At 37.0% G+C, this 21,867-nt stretch overlaps 1 protein-coding gene across 3 annotated transcripts in view; it reads left to right on the top strand.

The window, feature by feature from the left end:
* LOC111143676 (dedicator of cytokinesis 7) overlaps nt 1-21,867 on the top strand; it is a 224,750-nt gene that overhangs the window by 190,150 nt on the left and 12,733 nt on the right. For 2 of the 3 annotated variants that reach the window (XM_022497507.1, XM_022497506.1), the window contains exons 41-46: nt 1,346-1,477; nt 11,314-11,448; nt 13,140-13,229; nt 13,345-13,581; nt 13,939-14,082; nt 15,874-15,980. In XM_022497507.1, the coding sequence (XP_022353215.1) occupies nt 1,346-1,477; nt 11,314-11,448; nt 13,140-13,229; nt 13,345-13,581; nt 13,939-14,082; nt 15,874-15,980 (845 nt within the window). Of the gene's footprint in view, nt 1-1,345; nt 1,478-2,978; nt 2,994-11,313; nt 11,449-13,139; nt 13,230-13,344; nt 13,582-13,938; nt 14,083-15,873; nt 15,981-21,867 lie in introns of all 3 variants that reach the window. The other variant, XM_022497505.1, reaches the window with a different exon arrangement.

Raw genomic sequence — 21,867 nt, 5'->3', positions numbered from 1 at the left:
AAAAAAAAAATTTCCCGTCTGAGGACCTCGACTATCCTGGTTGCTCCCCTGGATCCCTGCTCCTTGAGTTTCATTTTAAGTGATCTGAACTAGCAGTAAGAAAATGCTTTTACAATTAATGGAATATTTTAATAAATACACACTCTGTGTTTGTGTGTATAATTTTAATAATTCACAGTAATACAGTGGCCTATATTATGGAAGTTCTTTTGTAATAGCATATAATTATAAAATCCACTATTTTTCAACTGGTCTGTTTAATCTTTTCTTAAAAAAAAAAGAAAAGGTTTCTTTTAAAGATTTTATTTATTTGAGAGAGAGGGAGAGAGAGAGCATGAATGGTGTGAGGGGCAAAGGGAGAAGCAGGCTCCCTGCTCAGCAGGGCTCGATCCCAGGACCCTGGGATCATGACCTGAGCCAAAGGCAGACGCTTAACCAACTAAGCCACCTAGGCACCCCCTAATCAGTCTGATCTTAATTACAATAATTACTGGGGCATTTTAGTTACACTATATATATTTCACTATTACAGTTACGTGATCGCTTAAACTCCTGTGAACTTCTCCTAAAAAACTTAAGAACCATATGTTTATGTCCTTGGGAAAATGTTTGCCGATTTGTGAGGTAATAGGAACTTAGCAGCTCTTGGAAAACATCTCTTTCTTCCTTCACTGCAGCCACCAACCCATTATTAAGGACAAGGAAATGGAATAACAGTACAAACACATGTTGTCCCTCACTCTGATTATAAGCAGATCAGCCCTTGGCTGGCCAGCTGGCCCCTGGTGGAATAAAGTCTGGTAGCTCAGAACCTCCTTAAATTCGGTGAAAGATCACGGATTTTTTTCCCCCACAGGGTATTTTCAATAAGATTCCCAGTGTCAATTCAGTATTTTAGAAATGTAAATAATTTTAGTTTGTCAGGATACCACAGGTCATCTGATACCTGTGACCAGTATAGTAATTGGATTTCTTTTATTCCTCTGCTCAGAATTAATTAATTAATTAATTAAAATATGCATCTGTAAGTACTCACACGTACATACTAGTGAAGTAATTACCGCATAGGTGTAGAATGTTCAATTTAAATTATATAGAAATTTAAATATGCATATATATATGGTGTGTATGTTAAATACACCCACACGTACATATCCAGAAGAGATAGTGTATTGTGCAAAATTCTTTTGTTAAGGCTTAATAAAATTAAAAGTTAGTAACGTTTGTTTTTATGTCCTACTGGGAAAGCTTCAGTGGTATTGCTTTAGTGGAAGTATTGTGAATTCATAAATTGTAATTCTTTCATATTGATGTAAGAGAAAACAATATAACATTATTCTTATAGGCTGGCATGTATGAAGCAGTAAATGAGGTTTACAAAGTGCTTATTCCTATTCATGAAGCTAATCGGGATGCAAAGAAACTATCCACAATTCATGGTAAACTTCAAGAAGCATTCAGCAAAATTGTTCATCAGGTAATGATTGCACTTTCTAGCTTCAGTGTAAATGGAGAAAACTGTCTGAAAGCATTAGTGTTGCTTTGTATTGATGTCAGACTGGATTGGATGATATGACCATTTTAATCATGTTACAAACGAATAGTTTCAAAATGATGGTTCATGGTGAGAGCAAGATTCATTAACAAAAAAATGAATTTACCTTAAGTAGACCATGATCATCATAAGTTTTGTACATAGCATTTTTTTCTTCACTTTTTAAAAATTATTAATAGTTGGCAAATTTTTAAAAATTGTTAGTTCTATTCTATTTCAACTGTGGGTTAAAATTGTGAATGCGATTTTTAAGTTGATTCTTTTGCTGCCAAAAAAGATTTTAAGTTCGATTTTTATTAAATTCATGAAAGTTTAATAAACTAATACTGTTAATGTTTTCAACTCAGCTTCATTTTCCTAGATGTTCCATTCAGTCATCCCTTAATATATTTCTAATATGAAAATAATATTTAGTGACAATAATAAAACTGTTGTCTTATGTTTATTCAATTATGATAGTATGATTTTAGTGCTTGTTTATAGTTCATGGGATCCACATATTATCACCAAAATTAAAATCAAAATAAGTCTTGGTTTAAAAATGAAGCAGACTACTAGCAACTGATTTTCCCTGAAACTAAATTCTTGGCTCTGTTAAAATACTCTGAGACAGCCTGTTGAGCCTTCTTCTTCCCTACTTTCCCTTCCCTTCCCCGGGCTACCTGTGCTGTTTGTTATCTGCTGCTACCATCATCCGAGAAGGACGTGGAGTATTGAGTATCCACTTTTGTATTCATTACTAGTCCTGCTCTACTGTCTGTCAGCTTGACCTCCTCTTTCTCACTGTGGACTAAGCTGTTCTGGATGAATTGATACAATTTGAAAAACTTTAATAGTCTTAAAACAGGGCTGCTGTACTGTTAAGCCAATATTTTATTGTCCTCTACTAAAACACTGAAGTTGCCAGAGATTTATTACAATTCATGAGGGTAACAGGTGGGTCTTATTCTAATCAGTTGTACATACACTGTCAGTTACATGTCCGTTCTGGAACACCTGGAGCTAGTAGTTTGCAAGAAATTTTCCTCCATTTGTATCATAGGCATTTGAACAAAAATGTGATTTCTGTTCCAGTTTACCCTGGGTAGTTCAGCGAGGCACCACTCCCGTTAGTTAGAGGTGTAATTCAGACACATTGATGGAATATGAGCTGCCTCTTTTTCACCAAAATTTAGTTTCCCTTACTAAAGTTTTTAAAAGTGAAATTTTAACTACTTGGGTTTTGAATAAGCAATTGAGGAAATTATTACAAATCTTAAATGAAAGAATATGGTGTTTAAAATATCCTGCTATCTTGTATTCGAGGAGGAGAATTTATGGTTTATGGTGCCTTACAGTGCTCAAGTTCCTTTGGCCTTTTTTTGTTCTTTTAAAACAGTTTTTTTTTTTTATGACCTGCCCTTTTTTACTTTTTATTATACAGAGTACTGGCTGGGAGGTAGGTAATGTTTTAGTTAGTTAAAAACACTAATAGATTGATTTGACCAGATTTCTTATGCCAATGCTTTGCCCACATGTGCTAGCTGTGGGCATTCTGTTGCTATCTGCTATCAACTGAATTCATTAACCAAAGAAATTTTGTTAAAATACTGTAAGTTATTTTAAACAATTTGTTATTAAGAGGTTGTAGGCAGTGCATGGAAATTCATGTTACACTAATGAGATTCTTTGGTAAATGAGCCACTTTGTCATCACTTTAGTATGTTTTTATCCTTTGAAGCATTTTCTTTCATCAACATTTACACACGGATTTCTTTTTTAACCATATTGTTTCACCTCATTTTACAGAGGTCGATTTATGTGTTATTGCTCAGAGGTGTAAATAGAAAATACCATATTTCATCTGATCAAAGACGCCATCAGTTATAAGACCTACCATTATTTTATATGGCTTTAGGAAAGAAAAGGAAACCTATTGAATCACAACATCCTATCAGTTGAAAGATGAATGCCAACTACAGGGATATTAAAATGTGGTCCCCAAAAATGTGCGTCTCAGAATTGATGAAATAATTTGTTGATTTGATCTTGAGTCACTTCACCTTGAGTATGAGCACTCCTGAGGGAAGAAATTCACTTTGTCATTTAAATTTTGTTGGTGGGAGGGATACTGGCAGAACATGAAATTTACTTTGACCTCCTATACTGACAGTTTGAAAGTTTGTGTTGAAGACTACAGATAGACTTCCTTTTATGTAGGAGGTAGGCTTATGAAAAGTAATGCATGAGTCAAATTTTACCTGAAAAAAAGCCAGAAAGATTTGATTGCTATTATTTTAGAACTTTCTGTAAAGAAAAGAGCTCTGGAAGATGTGCCCTAATCTATTTTGATTCAGTAAAGCCAGGGTATTAATAAATCAGGTTTATTTTAAGCAATGTTTATTTGTAAAGGTGTCTGCTTTGCCTTTCACTTTGAGGTCACATTTATGTTGGCTCAGCACCTTACACTTTCTCTGGTTTTGCACTGCGGTCCTTATTTGGGGACCCAAATAGAAACCCATAGAAATAAATGTTACTACTGTGTTTCTTCCATTTCTTCAGAGGAAGAAAGTTTTCTTCAGAGGAAGCCAGTACTTGTACGTCTACCTTAATTCTCCAGATTCAATGTATATGGCCGTATTAATATCTAATATATAATTCCTCATTTCTGTGGCTCAGTTAAGAGATGTAGAAAGAGACTTGCCATGGTTAATCTAGGAGTGGTAATGTTCCTTATGGATTTCCTCACATGAAATGAAATTAGCTGAAAAATAGGCATGAAAGAAGATATATTGAAACCTCTGAGCAGTTTATTTCTAGTTGGCTTGATGCTAAATCGACCCCTGAAAGGTACAATTTTCACTGGTTATGACATTAATATCATTCTGTCATCATGTTTATTGCATGGTAAAAGTCGCACAGACTTTATTTTTCTGTTTATATTCTTGTCACTGCCTTTCACTGGACTTTTAGCTTTGTAGCTTCTAAAACTGTTGCACGTTTGTTTTTTGCTTTTCCCTTGTAAAACTTAAATGGATGCTTGCATTTTAAAAATGTGTTTGCCACCATTTGCTGCTTATTTGTTTGGAAATTTCCCTAATTAAAATGCTTTCTGTTTTCTCTTCTCTCTTGCCCCTGGTTGCTGACCCTACTCCCTACTTTTACTATTGTCTATTGTGGTAAGTTCCTATCTTGTGAATATTTTTCTTTTTAACTCTGGGAAAACTTCAGTAATTTTGTTTTTTTCTAAAAGCTATGTTTCCTAGCTAATATCCTAGTATTCTCAGAGAACTCACTGGTTTAATTTCCAGTAAGGATGACTTATCCATTGTGTAGAAAGGCTCTTTGCATTGATAACTGACTACCTGATTTACAGGAAAAGACTTTCTGGGCTTATATATTAGCAGTGTGTTTCATTTTTCATTATGCTCTTTGATTTGGTATAAATTATTTGAGTTGGCAAAGCTTTTGAGGGGTGTGTGTGTGTGTGTGTGTGTGTGTGTAAAAGATAACTCTAAAACTTGACGCTTAGCAATTTGGTTAAGTATTTACCATGCAAACGAACAAATCAGGGACCTGTCACAAATCTTGGCGGCTCTTACCTGCTCTGCTGGTCTCAGTACCTTAATGGCTATTTAGTGTTCACCTTTATTTTCTCTTTTCCCAAGTCCATTTCTTTTTCTGGCAATAATAGGAAATAAAGGGCGTTTTAATCATTTCTTTCTTATGATTGCATTTTTAAAATATTTCTAGGAAAAGAGAAATACTGAATTTCTGTATGGAAGTTTGTTTTGTTTTTAAGATTATTTATTTATTTATTTGACACAGAGAGAGAGAGATCACAAGTAGGTAGAGAGGCAGGCAGAGAGAGAGGGGGAAGTAGGCTCCCTGCTGAGCAGAGAGCCCGATGGAGGGCTCAGTCCCAGGACCCTGAGATCATGACCTGAGCCGAAGGCAGAGGCTTAACCCATGTGCCCTGTATGGAAGTTTTTATACTGATTTTGTATTTGTTGTGGGTGTGTTTCATTTTTTTTTTATTACTTTTTTGGTGTGTTTCATTTTTTTTTTAAGGTTTTATTTATTTATTTGACAGAGAGAGAGATCACAAGTAGACAGAGAGGCAGGCAGAGAGAGAGAGGAGGAAGTAGGCTCCCCGCTGAGCAGAGAGCCCGATGCGGGGCTCTATCCCAAGAGCCTGGGATCATGACCTGAGCCAAAGGCAGAGGCTTTAACCCACTGAGCCACCCTGGCACCTGGTGTGTTTCATTTTTAAAAGATACTGGATAGGTATCCAGCAGTGATCAATTTCAGGAATAGATTAATGCAATTTTGGATTTTTTAGAATAGTTAATCCCCAAACATCAGTAATAGTCATGTGACACTTTCTCCATTTTTTTTTTCTTTAAAGATTAGAAGATATTTCTTCAAAGGGAATATCACTGGTATATTAGGTATATCTCACTATCTCCAGAAAGGCTAGAGAGGGTGGGCTTATTAGCTTTGTGAAGCTAAACTCTTCCTGCTGGAATGCTTAAGAAAAGTGGGGCACCTTACCATTTGAGATCAAAATATACAAAAGGGCTATATCTTAACTCTTGTCATCGGGCTAGATGGATACGAATATGAGGCAGTATTTGGGTTTTATATGCTCAGAAATACTGGCCATAGTTCTGGTGCTATGGTTTCAGTTGAATTTTTTATGCTTTTAATCCATGTTCAAGCTAAGTGAGATAAATTAACTCATCAAAGCAAGCAAAGGTGGAGCAGAATTAGAAACAGCCATATAACGGAGGTGGGGGACTCTCTGAAAGAATGGAATGAAAAAAATTCCAAGAGCATAGGCTTTACCTCAGCAATATTAAGTCAGATATAAAGAACGTTAAGGAAAACATATGGGTAGGAAGAATCTTACCTCCAGGAGGAGATACTTTGTGGGTAGCTGGTGACTCCGTGATAATTGTTGCAGACCCATGACTGAGCACCTGATGGTGCCGTTCCGCTGATCGTATTCTGCCCTTTATGCTGCTTTTCAGAAAAAGAAAGACATGGACAGCAAACCTGTACAATGTAGACGATATTACATGTGATTTCTTTTTCTTGGACTATGACATGGAATGGTTGAAACTGAACTTCTGACAAGAAATGTGGCAGGGTATATCTTAGAAGAATATATTTCATAGGTGAACCACCAATCTGCTTATTGTATTAGAATACAGAAGACAGTATTGTAATACAGAGAAAGACAAACCATAGGGTAGGAGGTACCCATTAATTCTCAAAAGACTTACTCAAGGAAATTCTCAAAAATTCTCAAGGAAAACATCAGAAGTGGGAGATGGTTCAGAGATCATACTTATGTCCTAACGTTGTATATCAGTATATAGGGTATGGGAATTTTCATAACTTAATTAAGAACTTGGACTTCAGCTGTCAAATATATTGGTATTTAACTCTTAGCCCTGCCACTGATTAACTCTGTGACCTTGGGCAAGTTATTTTTCCTTACCTATAAAATGAGGGCACCCCCCCAAAAAAATGGTATCTATCTCATAGATGTGATAAGAATTAGGGACGCCTGGGGGGCTCAGTTGGTTAAGCAGCTGCCTTCGGCTCAGGTCATGATCCCAGCGTCCTGGGACCGAGTCCCACATCGGGCTCCTTGCTCGTCGGGGAACCTGTTTCTCCCTCTGCCTCTGCCTGCCATTCTGTCTGCCTGTGCTTGCTCTCTCTCCCTCTCTCTCTCTGACAAATAAATAAATAAAATCTTAAAAAAAAAAAAAGAATAATGTGTGTAAAGGGGATAATAGTGTCTATCACATAGTAAGTAGTTTTTAAAAATGTTGGAGATTTTTATTTTTAATGTTACTATAACATCATCATCATCATTATCATTATTGCTACTTGAAATCTTAATTTGAGGGGTGCCTGGGTGGCTCAGTGGGTTAAAGCCTCTGCCTTTGGCTTGGGTCATGATCCCAGGGTCCTGGGATCGAGCCCCGAATCAGGCTCTCTGCTCAGCAGGGAGCCTGCTTCCTCCTCTCTCTCTCTGCCTGCTTCTCTGCCTACTTGTGATCTCTGTCTGTCAAATAAATAAATCTTTAAAAAAAAAAAAAAGAAATCTTAATTTGGCTAATGAAATGGAAGAGGTGTTATGTTCCCAAGTTGACATCTACTACTAACTAAACTGATAAGAGTGTTCGTGTTCTATAAGAGGAACAGATCCAATAGGAGGGTGATTACCATTGTTTGAAATACTGGTATGCCTATTTAGAAATCAATAACCTTGAAGGAAGCATAGGAGAAAACAATTGGATGAGGATACAAGTTTTTAGTAGTGATGTGGTTGTAGAAATACACAACTAGCCCAACAGAATGTTCTTGCTAAATAAAGATAACAAAACTAAAAAAGATTTGGGATCCATTTGTCTTAAGACATTTCAGCCATTAGAGAAGTGGAGAGATGAGCAGATCAGTTTTGCTCACCTGGGATGTGGTCTCATCACCCACAAGATGGGGGAATCAGTAAATAGAACTGCTAAGAAAGAATCAGAGTGTGGGAATGATGGGAAATTCAGAAAGAATTCATGATGGTAAGCAAAGGTGATGCTAGGAGAATAGAGACTAGGTTATAGGAAAGCAGAAAACATGTGTCATTCTGCAGTCTAAAGAGGAAATACGATGAAGTGATGTGGGTTTTTTTCCTGAGGAGGAAACTATATGATTATGGGTTCGTGAACATGATAGAGTCGGTGGTTTCACACTAGAGAACTTTTTATAAATTGGAAATAAATTTACCCAAACTCTTAACCTTCCTTCTGCTCCCTGCCCCATTCCAGTGCACATGCATTCATTCTCAATTCCGGTAACTCCTTAGAGTTATCTCTCTGATCTGCTCCATTCTACCTCTTGCACACTCCCCTTCGACTACCGCGGCCGCCTTCCTGTTTTTCTCGTGTACTGGGTAGGCTGCTCTCCTAGGACCTGCACACTGGCTTGCTCTTCTGCAATGCTCTCCCCAGAGATCCACATGAATAACTCTCCCATCTCCTCTACATCTTTGCTCAGGTGTCACCTTTTGGTGAGATCTACCCTGACCACGCTCTTTGTCTCTTTTGTTCACTGATCTGTCACAAATGTCTGGAACCACTTGCTGGCATATATGGTAGGCAGACAATATGTGAGTGGATGAGTGGTTTCCCTTATATTCTGTTTCATGGCTTTGTATCTTCTTGTTTTCCTTTCTTTCTCTCTCTGCTGAAATGTTCTTTCCTTCCTTCCCACATCCAGTTAGCCATTCTGAGTTGTAGAACCCTGTGCGTCACCTCTTCTGTGACCTGGGTCCAGCAGGATTAATCTTTCCTTTCTTGATACCACTTTTTATTATAAAACATAACCCTTTATATTGTAATTACTTGAGTATATCCTTTACTTTCTTGAGGAGCCAAATCTTTTCATTTTTATTTTCATATTACAGAGGATGAACAGTGTCTGACGCATTATAAGCACTCAATAATTTTTTTCCTTGAACTGAATGTCAGTATGAGAAAGTAAATAAAAAGAGCTTTAAGTTCTTAGTACTAGTTATAAGCTGCACTAATAAAATTCAAGTTCATATCGGCAGTGAGCCTACTGATCCCTGAGCTGATCACAACACATCTGCAGTATTGTGTCTGTTTCTGGGATGCCACACTTGGAAAGGTGGCTTTGAAAAACTAATAAAATGCAAACAAGTTAGTAATTCCTATCATATAAACATGATTGAGAACTGGAAAGTTTAGTTAGCTAAGGGAAATAAGTCCTAATTGCAGTTTTCAAATATTTTAAAAGGCCACAATATTAAAGACTTGGAATAGTGTTTTATGTTGGACACCTCTGAGAGGAGTTTAGCCAGAATAACAATTTTAATATTTGTGGTTTCTAAAAGTAGAAATGTATGTGTATATATGTGTGGCATTTTTGAAACATAACAATCACAAGGTTTTTGCACAGATGCCATTTTTGTTTTCCATGCAGTGCCTTCATTCCTTGATTATGTCAAAGTTTGCTGTTATATTGTTTCGTTGGCTTATGGATGGTTTTAATCAGAATTTTGATTGAATACTTTTTTTTCTAGAGAAATTTCATTTGCTATAGGAACTCCATTAATTTTTAGACCTGTTAAATTTTGAAATAAATTTGAAAAAAATTTTTTAGATTACAGACCTGTTCGTTTTTGTTGTTGTTTTTGTTTTTAGCTTCAAAGACATTTTTTCTTCAGAACTTTATTTTTCCTGGATAGAAATGTGGGGATATTTTTAGTCACTGTAATTTTGGGGGGAGGGTATATTATGAAACTAGTAAATTAAGAATCAGAGTTTCCTGTTTTGCTTGATTATCTGTTTCATTTGTGACTTATTTTGCATATCCTTCAGCCTTTCCAGTAAGAACTCAGTAGTAAAAGTGAGTGTAAGACACATTAGGCTTAAAGAGAATTCTGAGGTTTTTAAATACTTACATGTGGCTGTGTATATAGGCACTACCATAAAATCCTTCTGAAACATCCTAATTTTTAAAAAATATTTATTTGGGGCAGAGGGAGAGCGAGAATCTTTTTTTTTTTTTTTTTTAAGATTTTTTTTTTTTTATTTACTTAGAGAGACAAATAGTGACAGAGAGCATGAGTGGGGAGGAGAGGGAGAAGCCAGCTTCCCGCTGAGCAGGGAGCCTCACGTGGGGCTCAGTCCCAGGACTCTGGGATCATGACCTGAGCTGAAGCCAGATGCTTAACTGAATGAGCCACCCAGACGCCCTGAGAGCGAGAATCTTACACAGGCCCAGCACGGGGCTCCATCTAATGACCCTGAGATGGAGACCTGAGCCGACACCAAGCATCAGATGCTTAACCAACAGCACCACCAAGGCGCCCCCTTCTGAAACATCTTTGTAAATAAATTGTAAGAATTGCACAGAAAGCTTCCAAGTATTTTATCTTTATTGAAGGAATGTGTTCTCAAATGCTCGGTGTAAGAGTTCAGATGGTCTTAGTGTACTTTGTACTTGAATGTGTGGTTAATGGATGCAGGGGGTGGTTTGGGGACTTTAGAGTAACCAACTCGTGTCAGATTTTTTTCTTTCCATCTTTCACACACTTTTCCCTTACTCTTCCATATTTCGTTACTCTTCCACAAAGAAGTATTTTTATTGCCAGAATGACACCCACTGTAAGTTGTTTGCTTCAGGACTTCTGGATGGTCTTGCCATTTACGGGCTGTCTCCTCCATGCCAGGTGCTATGTACTTGGCTCCTGACTTTTATGATCTCATTGCTTACATGTATAAAGATTGTATAAAGGCAAATGCTAACTCAGAATGTTAGTGTTATTTTTAAATTTCACTTTATTTAGTATGCTATAATTTCAGAATAATTAAGACACAGTTCATGTTCTACCAAGCATCTTTTCTTGCAATAAGGAAAATAAGTTAATTTATCTCAAAAGTATAGGGACTTAAAAACATAGACCAATGTGAGGTAATTACTTGGTACAAACTCTGAAAAACATAAACCATATGTGATTTAGTCACTTGATAAAAGCCCTAATTGCAGAACGTTATTTATTAGAAGTAATGTAAAAGAAAGAATATTTACTTCATTTTTACCTTCATTTGAGAAACAATAAAATTTTGTAATTTTGAATGAAATCTTTTTGCAGTGTTTTGAGAATTTTGTGCTATAGCAATGTAAATGTGATAGGAAAAACAAAAAAACTTTGTATTAATGTTTCTTTGTTTTCCTACACCTAGGATGGTAAGCGGATGTTTGGCACCTATTTTCGTGTTGGTTTTTATGGAACCAAGTTCGGGGATTTGGATGAACAGGAATTTGTTTACAAGGAGCCTGCAATAACCAAACTTGCAGAGATCTCTCACAGATTGGAGGTGAATGCTGTGGTAGTTTATGAATGTCTTATTTATTTATTTATTTTGATTTAAGATTTTAGTTATTTGTCAGAGAGACAGAGAGAGAGTACCAGCAAGGGGAGCAGCAGGCAGAGGGAGAAGCAGGCTCCTCACTCAACAAGGAGCCCAGTGTGGGACTCGATCCCAGGAACTGAGCTCAATTACGACCTGAGCTGAAGGCAGACACTTAACCAACTGAGCCACCCAGGCATCCCTAAATGTCATCTTTAATTTGTATTCTCTCTGATGCATAGACTTTCAGATCCAGATCAAATCATTTAATAAGCCAAACCCTACTAAATAAACTACTCCTTTAGAGAATAAGGATTTTTTTGATAGCTACAGTCATATTCTTTCTATTCCTTCAAATCTTTAATGGCAACAGTAAAATAATACTTTTTTTTTTGTGGCTCTGTCTTCACACATATTTCAGTTTCCCTACAGCCTTCAGAGTTACTGTAATTTATAGAGAAATGTATAGTATTACCTACATTTTGCAGAAAAATGCATAAGGAATTAAGTAACAACTAATGATGAAACTGGGGTCCCTAGAAATTTCTGATTCAAGTGCATTATCTCTTTGGCCTAATTCCCAGTGAGAATCCTTTAGAAATTAAAAGCCTGAAATCCTACCCTGAAAAATACTTCTTAAATTCCCTTAACCTTTAAACTTCATTTTCACTATGAATGTCTAATTTTCATATTTATGGCATTTACCAGTCTTTCCTGCTATAGTTACTCTTTCCAACCTCTCCTTATTCATTTTACTCAAAATGCAGCCATGGACCCGAAGCACTGGCATCATCTAGGAGACTGAAATGTAGAATCTCAGACCCTGCCCCAGATATTCTGAATTAAAATCTCCATTTTAACAAGATCCCCGGCTGACTTGTATTCACATAAGAGTTTGAGAAGCCGTGTTCTGGGTTTAATTCTCAGCTCCTCTTAATTTCTTGGATGTTATATTCTTATTGGTGACTTCCCTGGGCTCACCTTCCATAAATTGGCTTAAAGTGTGACTTCTTATTTTTCAAGAGCTAAGTAAGTTTTGGGAAACATTGACACAATGTTTTCCAAATTTACTTGATTGTTAAAAAACTATCTTTGAGGGAATAGTAGGGCTTCTCCTTTGAAGATTCAGATGTAATTTTTCCTGTGGAATAGCCCCATCTGTTGCCTATGCTGCTCATGGAAGTCACTACATTCTTGACTGGGTTGCCTTTTCAAAATTGAAACCAGTGTAAAACTTTCAGCAGATGAGCACTTTTATTTGAAAATTCTGTACTATTAAATCATTCATAAAAATGAATGTTGGTTCATTGACCCATGTCTGCAAAATCAGGCCACATCCAATAAAAGTAAGATCCTATACGTCAAAGATAACGAGTTTCTCTTGTCTCTACTTTTTGTTCCCTTTTTATTGAGAATCCCTTACGGAATCCTGTACTTCCATTGTGGAAAATTGTTCTGTTTTGTGTTAAAGTGAGTAGATGTAAATAATATCAAATAAAAAAGACTAACACAATTTTTGTGAACCTAAATAATTATTTTGTAATTATTCAGACAGTTGTACAATAACTCAATAAATGGCCTCGTTGTGCTCAGAGGCCTTCGCTGTTCTTCACTTGATGTTAACTTCATGTAAAAGGTTTCTTTTGCTTCTGTTGTAGGGATTTTATGGAGAAAGATTTGGAGAGGATGTCTTAGAAGTAATCAAGGACTCTAACCCTGTAGACAAGTGTAAATTAGACCCTAACAAGGTATGGCGGATGACACCGAATGCCCTGTAGGAGCAACTCTGAGACCGTGATTTTCGGGAAAAGGACTGAATGATGATTTAACAGTGAGAAAATGAAGGCCTTTTTTCCCCCCCAGGCATACATTCAGATTACCTATGTGGAGCCGTACTTTGACACATATGAAATGAAGGACAGAATCACCTATTTTGACAAGAACTATAATCTTCGCCGTTTCATGTACTGTACGCCCTTCACTTTAGACGGCCGTGCCCATGGGGAACTTCATGAACAGTTTAAACGGAAGACCATTCTGACTACTTCTCATGCCTTTCCTTATATTAAGACAAGGGTCAATGTCACCCACAAAGAGGAGGTTAGTCCCCAGACGGGAATAGGATGAGCAAAACAAAGACATGGGAGCCACGTGAGAACTGTGTGGGTGTGGTATCTTGTGCCACCCCTCACATGGCAGCCTCCGCGAACTTTGCCCATTCTTGAGTCATTAATTTGGGCTTCTTTTCTAAATCCCTAGTTTACCCTTGGCTTATGCTTTAAAAGGCTGGCTTTTTTTTTTTTTTCCACCCATTTAGGAATCTAAAGTTTGGATTTCTATTACTAGGAAACATTTTATAGTTCATCTCCACTTAAAAAAAAAAAAAAAGATTCTCTATCAGGCTCATTAAATAGTTTTCAGTCAGCGCATTGACCTAACAGATGTTATTTCACCCAGATCATCTTAACTCCAATTGAAGTTGCCATTGAGGACATGCAGAAAAAGACCCAGGAGTTGGCATTTGCAACACATCAGGATCCAGCAGACCCCAAAATGCTTCAGATGGTGCTCCAGGGGTCTGTAGGCACAACGGTGAATCAGGTGCGTGGTCCTCCATGATTTCAGGCATAAGTGGAATTGGAAATGATTCCATGAGTATGTTTCACAAAGGCCACGACCATCAGATTAAGTGGAAAGAGATACATGTTAGGAGTGGTTTGCAAAAGACATGAAGTATAAATGAAGATAGACTGAAAAAAATCTTTTTAGTATAGATGCAGTTATTAAGGTTTTCATGCCTGCCCTCTGTGCTGCTTGTATTTTTCTACTTATCTGTTCTTTTTTTTTTTTTAAGATTTTATTTATTTGATAGAGATCACAAGTAGAGAAGCAGGCAGAGAGAGGGGGGAAGCAGGCTCCCTGCTGAGCAGAGAGCCCGATGTGGGGCTCGATCCCAGGACCCTGAGATCATTACCCAAGCTGAAGGCAGAGGCTTAACCCACTGAGCCACCCAGGCGCCCTACTTACCTGTTCTTAAACATTCTGTTAAGAAGGAACTGATTCACTTGACATGGCCTTTCCTTTAAAACCTTGTACTGAAAGAACGTGATCTAAAAAAGTCTCGTTTTTAAAGCTCAGATGGTACATGTGAATGCCTCCTTCCTTAGATACTCCCTGAGGTTATCTTCTCCAGCTCTCCTTCACAGTGAGTCATGAGGAGGAAATAAGTAATGTGGAATCGCTTTGAAAATTTTAATAATATATGAACATAAGATAAATTGTTGCTTTGTTATATGCAGATTAGGAGCCATCCCGTTATCTCCTTGTAGTGGGTTCATTCAAATTCTCTTACTGATGATTAGGGAATATTCTAGGGTAAGGGAAAATCCAGAAAGGCTTCAAGTAATAACTCATATCACATATCTTACCTATATTTTAGGTTAAAGAAACAAAGCCAAAGAGTGCCCTCCCAAAGTAGAAACAAATATTTTTAATACCTTTACCCCTCAAAACACAAATGATTTGGGGGTTTTACTAACAAATGATACAACACTCCAAGGGATCATCTTTAATTTGCAGTGTTATAACACATTTGGAATATTGAGGGAAGCTAATTTAGCAGTATCAAGTATCTAATAACCAGTGGCTTGACAACGGATTGCATCCAGGGTAAATTAAGGAATGTAAAATGTATAAGGCAAAAATGCATTGATGAATATAATAGTCCTTGAACCCCTACTCTTTTTCATTGAAAAATACTCACTGATTTAATTACAGTACCTAAGCATATAGATTTGACATTAGGAGAAGCTGAAGATATATGGCCAGAATCTGTCTGAGAAGGTTTTTTGTATTTTGTTCTTTTTTTTTTTTTTTAAGATTTTATTTATTTATTTGACAGACAGAGATCACAAGTAGGCAGAGAGGCAGGCAGAGAGAGACGGGGTAGCAGGCTCCCTGCTGAGCAGAGAGCCCGATGCGGGCCTCAATCCCAGACCCTGAGATCATGACCTGAGCCGAAGGCAGAGACCCACTGAGCCACCCAGGCACCCTGTATTTTGTTCTTAAAGATGTATTTATTTTAGAGAGAGGGAGTACACTCAAGGGTGGGGAGAGACAGAGGTAGAGAGAGAGGGAGGGAGAGATCTCAAGCAGACTCCTTGCTGAGCCACAGCAGGACAGCGGATTCGATCTCATGACCCTGAGATCATGACCTGAACCAGAGTCTGATGCTTGACTGAGTTGTCTGGGTGCCCTGAGAAGTTTCAATATAGACATAGACGCATTAAGCTTAAATGCAGCCATCTCAGTGCTAAGAAAAAATCATTTAGGCATATTCTTCCTCTGATTTTAGAGAAGACAAAAACACACTTTTATTTTCTTATTTTACAGGGGCCTTTGGAAGTTGCCCAGGTTTTTCTGTCTGAAATACCCAGTGACCCAAAGCTCTTCAGACATCATAATAAACTACGACTGTGCTTCAAAGATTTTACTAAAAGGTACTGAAGGCTTCCTGCGTAAAGACCCTCAAATTGAGAATGTCCAAACCACAGAATGGTGTGGGGGCTTAAGGGACCATTGAAGGGAGAAAAATCTAGGAAAGTGGCTCACAATGAGGAACAGTTTGTGCATGACTTACTATTCCTTCAGGGTGTATGTCCCCCCACCTCTAATACTTTATATTGCCATATTTTTAATTTTAAAGATTTAGAAAAGCGTAGACCCCCCAGTTTTTTTTAACTTGAAACTATTAGACTATTTAGCTGTTTAACCTGTGAGTTGTTGTTTATTGTGAACCTTCAGTGTGAAAGTTTTTGCTTCCCTTCCCTCAGGAAACATACAAGCAACAAACTTGGAAGCAGAAAATTTGTATTCAGATCTTGTCTCTGTCATTGTGTGTCCTATTTCAGGTCACTTAATCTCTATGATCCTTCATTTTCTAATCTATTAAATAAGGATGATCGTAATAATCTCCTCCCCAGAGGGAGGTTGTGCAAGTTAGATGAAATAATACATGGGTGTCTCAGGATTCCCAGGACACCCCCAGTTTTAATGCTGTAGGAGGACTCATAGGAGTCTGCGTATAGCTGTAGTCACAGCTGTGATTGATTTCTATGGAAAGGGACAAAGTAAAATACTCACAGGGAAAAGGCACTGTGCTGGAAGCCTGGGGGGCTCCAGGTGTAGGCTCTGAAATCCTCTCTCGGGATTCACACAGGAGCCCCTGACTCCTCCATCCGTGAGCTGGGGTAGTGTGTGTGAAATGTCGACCCAGAAGCTCACTAGGGACTCCGTGCCCAGATTGTTGTTGGGGGCTATTCCCGTGGGCACCTTCTCCCTGGCAGATACCAGAATTCTGAAAGCAGGTGTTCAGCAGAAGCCATAATGTTTGTATAAATAGTGTAGGCACAGTGAGCTACTCTTATCTTCTGGAAACGATTACCTCCTGAAATCCCAACTCCCAGCTGCTAACCAAGGACCAACCTTGCAAATAGGCCTTTGAAGGATACCAGTCTCAGGCCTGCAGTTAACTCTCTTCTGCACAGATAATACTTGGCACATAATAAATAGGTGTTTGGTAAATATTAAATTTTGAAACAATAGGAAACAAACAGTCATTTATCAACTTGAGACTGATTTCTGCTTTACCAACACTATAATGTAAGCTTGACAGTAGAGGGAATGATTATTTTACAGGGGGATGCCCGGGAAGGTTTCCCAAAGAATTCGACATTTGATACGGACCTTGAAGGATGAGTATTAGTTTTTCAGGCAGAAACGTGGAGGAGAAGGGTCTACTTAATAGAAAAGAAAAAACACATCACGCGCAAAGTTTAGAGACTGTTCTGAGAAAGGTGAATAGCTTAATGAAGCTGGAACTCTAAAGTTTTGTAACTCTGTAAAGATAAGCAGTCGGATACGGGGTAAGTCAACCTAGACTGGACCGTTAGAGAGCCTTGTGTGCCATTCAGGAAATGACTTGATGGTCACCTAACGACGTGGCTTTGGAACCCGGTCTTTGACTCCTTGTTGTGGTTTCTCTTATCAAGTCAGTCACTGAACAGCTTTATCAGGGTTAGAAATAATATCACATCTCTTTTGCCATCATAAAATTATGAGGAATGCTAACAAGTTCAAGTATTTTAGAATGGAATTTCCCCCATTGTCATTGCAATAGCTATCATGAATTCTTGTCAGTTTCTCCTGCCTGAACATGGTGACTGTCTTTTTAAAAGGCTTCAGAAAGCTTCATTGGAAATCTGAGATTCCAGAATCTTATTATTAGTCCAGATTATCTTCTCAGTTTGGTTTTAGGAGACAACAGGAAACGTAGCTTCTAATGTATGGAATAGATGAACTGTGGTGGTAAAATAAGGAAATCTACTTTATACTTGTAGAATTGACTGATTTCTAGCATTTTTTTTTTTAAGATTATTCATTTATTTATTTATTTATTTATTTGACAGAGATCTCAAGTAGGCAGAGAGGCAGGCAGGCAGGCAGGCAGGCAAGGTGGGGGTTCCGGGGGGAAGCAGGCTCCCTGCCAAGCAGAGAGCCCGATGCGGGGCTCGATTCCAGGACCCTGAGATCATGACCTGAGCCGAAAGCAGAGGCTTAACCCAGTGAGTCACCCAGGCACCCCTAGCATTATTTTTATTATTAGGGAAGTTTTGGAGAACAACAAAACCACTCTGTTATCTTTGTGTGGAACAATACATACTAGTTTAGGTCCTAGACATTTAAGTAGAGACGGTTATTTCTTTTTTTGCTGTTGTTTTTACTACATTTTAAATCACATGTCCTCCTCCTTATGTATGTTGTTGATAAGGTGATGAATTTCTGTAGTCTGCTGGTCTTTTTAAGTATTACCAACTGTAGAAAAAGTTTTCTTCTTAAATGACAAAAAGAAGAAAGCCCTCTACATAATATAAATCTTATCAAGAAAGTTATAGCCATTTTTGTTACTGTTTTGTTCAAGTCATGCTATCTTTTTAATTTTTGTGTTACGTATTATTTTTTATATCATATGCATATGTTTATAAAGCTCACTCACAGTATATATATAAAATCTTTTTATTTTTCAAATTAAAGTTAAAACTTTGTAATGGTTATTTTATCAAATATTTGAATTTAAGTGTGCGGTGATTCACCAGTGCATTGGATCTTTCTTTTTTTTTTAAAGTTAAAACTTTGTAATGGTTATTTTATCAAATATTTGAATTTAAGTTGAATTTAAGTGTGCGGTGATTCACCAGTGCATTGGATCTTTTTTTTTTTTTTTTTTTTGAGTATAGTTGGCACATAGTGTTACATTAGTTTCCAGGGTACAACATAGTGATTCACCTTCTCTGTACCTTATGCTGTGCTCACAGGTGTAGCTACTGTCTGTCATTGTACACTAGAACAATACCATTGACTGTGTTCCCTAAGCTGGGCCTTTTATGCCTGTGACCTGCTCATTGCATAACTGAAAGCATGTGTCTCCCAATCCCCTTTACCTCTACTGCACTTCCCCCTGGCAACCATTAGTTTGTTCTCCGTATTTGTAGTCTGATTCTGGGACTTATTCCACCTAGGAACATACCCTCTACGTCCACTCATGTTGTTACAAATAGCAAGATACCCTCCTTTTTATGGCTGAGTGATATTCCTGTGTGTGTGTGTGTGTGTATCACATCTTCTTTATCCACTTATCTATCAGTGGACACTTAGGTTGCTTCCATATCTTGGCTAATGTAAATAATGCTGCAGTAAACATAGGGATGCAAGTATCTTTACAAATTAGTGTTTTCATTTTCTTTAGGTAAACACTCCATAGTGAAATTATTGGATCATATGGTATTTCTGTTAATTTTTTGAGGAACCTCTATTCTATTTTCCACAGTGGCTGTACCTCATTTTTTCTTTTGTTAAAATTTTAATCTAAGATGACTGAGCCAAAGTACATGAGCATTTTTATTGGCCCTTAATACATCGTGCATTGCACAGAGTTTCTAAGTATTAAAAGTGTCAAGTATGCAAGTGTACTTTGCTTTAAACAATGCTGTTTAGGTAGAGTATCTGTTGTTAATCAGTTTAAATGGTACTTTAGTTTGCATTGATTTATTCCTAAAAACAATGAACACTTTTGTATATGTTCACTTTTTATATTTTGGGGTTTATCTTTTAAAACTTGTTTTCATTAAATCTTGAATAGATTCAGTATAGTATTTATATTATTTGCTATTAAAGAACAGGGAGAAAAAAAATCATGTACCTACCCACCCTGCCTAAGAAATAGCGTTCTCTTTACTTTGAGATCTCCTCCTCATATGTTCTTCTCTAATAGCATCTCTCCTTTCCTTTAGAGGTAACCACTATCATGAATTTCATATTACTTACTTTATTGTCTTTATTGTTTTATTATAAATGAGTATTATTCTTTAATACACTACTTCATTTTGCATGTTGTTTATATAAATGGATAGTGAATATAATTCTGTGACTTGCTCTTTTCAGTGTTTGTGAGATATACCTATAATGTTTCTTTAATCTATTTTTATATCTTATGTTGTATGAATATGCCCTGATTTATTCATTTTTCTGTTAGTGGATATTTGGTGGTTTCCTGTGTTTTTGTTTTTAGTTACAAAGAGTACTACTCAAATATCCCTCTGTTTCTGAATTGACAAGAGATTTTCCAGGAGTTAATAAACCTAAAAGTAGTGTTGGTTCATAGGTTTAACTTCAGCCAGATAATGCCATGTTTTTCCCCAAGGTGTGTGAGCCATTATACATAAAGGAGCTGGAAAAAGAATAAATAAAACCCCCAACCAGCAGAAAGGAAGGAAATAATAAAGATTAGAGCAGAGATAAATGATATGGAAACTCAAACAATAGATCAATAAAACCAGGAGCTGGTCCTTTGATAAGATCAGAATTGATAAATTTTCACACAGATGCAGCAAGAAGAAAAAAGAGAGGAGTCAAATAAGCAAAATCATAAATGAAAGAGGACAAGTAACAACCAATACCACAGAAATATAAACAATTACAGGAAAATATGAGAAATTACGTGTCAACAAATTTGAAAACCTTGGAAGAAATGGATAAATTCCTAGAAACATAACAACCTACCAAAACTGAAGCAGGAAGAAATAGAAAATTTGAGCACAGTGATTACCAGCAATGAAATTGAATCCGTAGTAAAGAAACTCCCAACAAACAAAAGTCCAGGACCGGATGGCTTCACAAGTGAATTCTACCAAACGTTTAAGGAATATCTGTTCTTCTCAAACTATTCCAAAAAATAGAAGAGGAAGGAGAACTTCTGAAATCATTCTATGAGGCTGGCATTGCCCTGATACTAAACCCAGATAAACACCACAAAAAGAACCACAGGCTAATATCTAATGAACATAGATGCAAAAATCCTCAGCAAAATACTAGTAAACTGAATCCAGCAATATGTTTTAAAAAATCATTTGCCACAATCAGGTGGAATTTATTCCTGGAATGCAATGGTGGTTCAGTATTCTGAAATCAATCAACATGATACATCACATTGATGAGAGGATAAAAACCATAGGATCATTTCAATAGATGCAGAAAAAGTATTTGACAAAGTACAACATCCATTCTTGATAAAAACCCTCAACAAGGTAGGTCTAGAGGGAACGAACATAACAACATAATAAATTGGTAAGGAAGGAGTAAAACTTGCACTATTTGCAGATGACTTGATACTATATATAGAAAATCCTAGTATCTCCACCAAAAAACTACTAGAACTGATAGATGAATTCAATGAAGTTTCAGGGTGCAGAATCAATGTACAAAAACCTCTTATATTTTTATACATTAATAATGAAGCAGCAGAAAGAGAAATTAAGAAAGCAGTCTCATTTACAGTTGCACCAAAAACAATAAAATACCCAGGAATAAACCAAAGAGGTGAAAGACCTGTACTCTGAAAACTATTAAACATTGATAAGAGAAATTGAAGTTGACACAAAGGAATGGAAAGAGGAAATGCTCATGGAAGCGCGCGCGCGCACACACACACACACACACCACACACAGCTACCCAAAGCTTTTTACAGATTTATTGCAGTCTCTACCAAAATACCCACAACGTTTCTTTTAAAGTTTTATATATTTAAGTAATCTCTGTACCCAGCATGTGCCTTCACCTCACGACATTGAGATCAAGAGTTGCTCACTTTTCCAACTCACCAACAGCATTTTTCACAGAACTAGAACAAATAATCCTAAAATTTGTATGGAACCACAAAGGACCCCAAATAGTCAAAACTGTCTTAAAAAAGAAAAACAAAACTGGAGGTATCACAATTCCAGACTCAAGTTATATTACAATGCTGTAGTAATCAGAAGAGTATGGGACTG

The sequence above is a fragment of the Enhydra lutris genome, unplaced genomic scaffold, assembly GCF_002288905.1.
Source record: "Enhydra lutris kenyoni isolate GAN:26980312 unplaced genomic scaffold, ASM228890v2 scaffoldscaffold9, whole genome shotgun sequence".
NCBI lineage: Eukaryota > Metazoa > Chordata > Mammalia > Carnivora > Mustelidae > Enhydra > Enhydra lutris.
The sequence above is the reverse complement of the archived record's forward strand: the minus strand, read 5'-3'. Positions and strand labels throughout refer to the sequence as shown.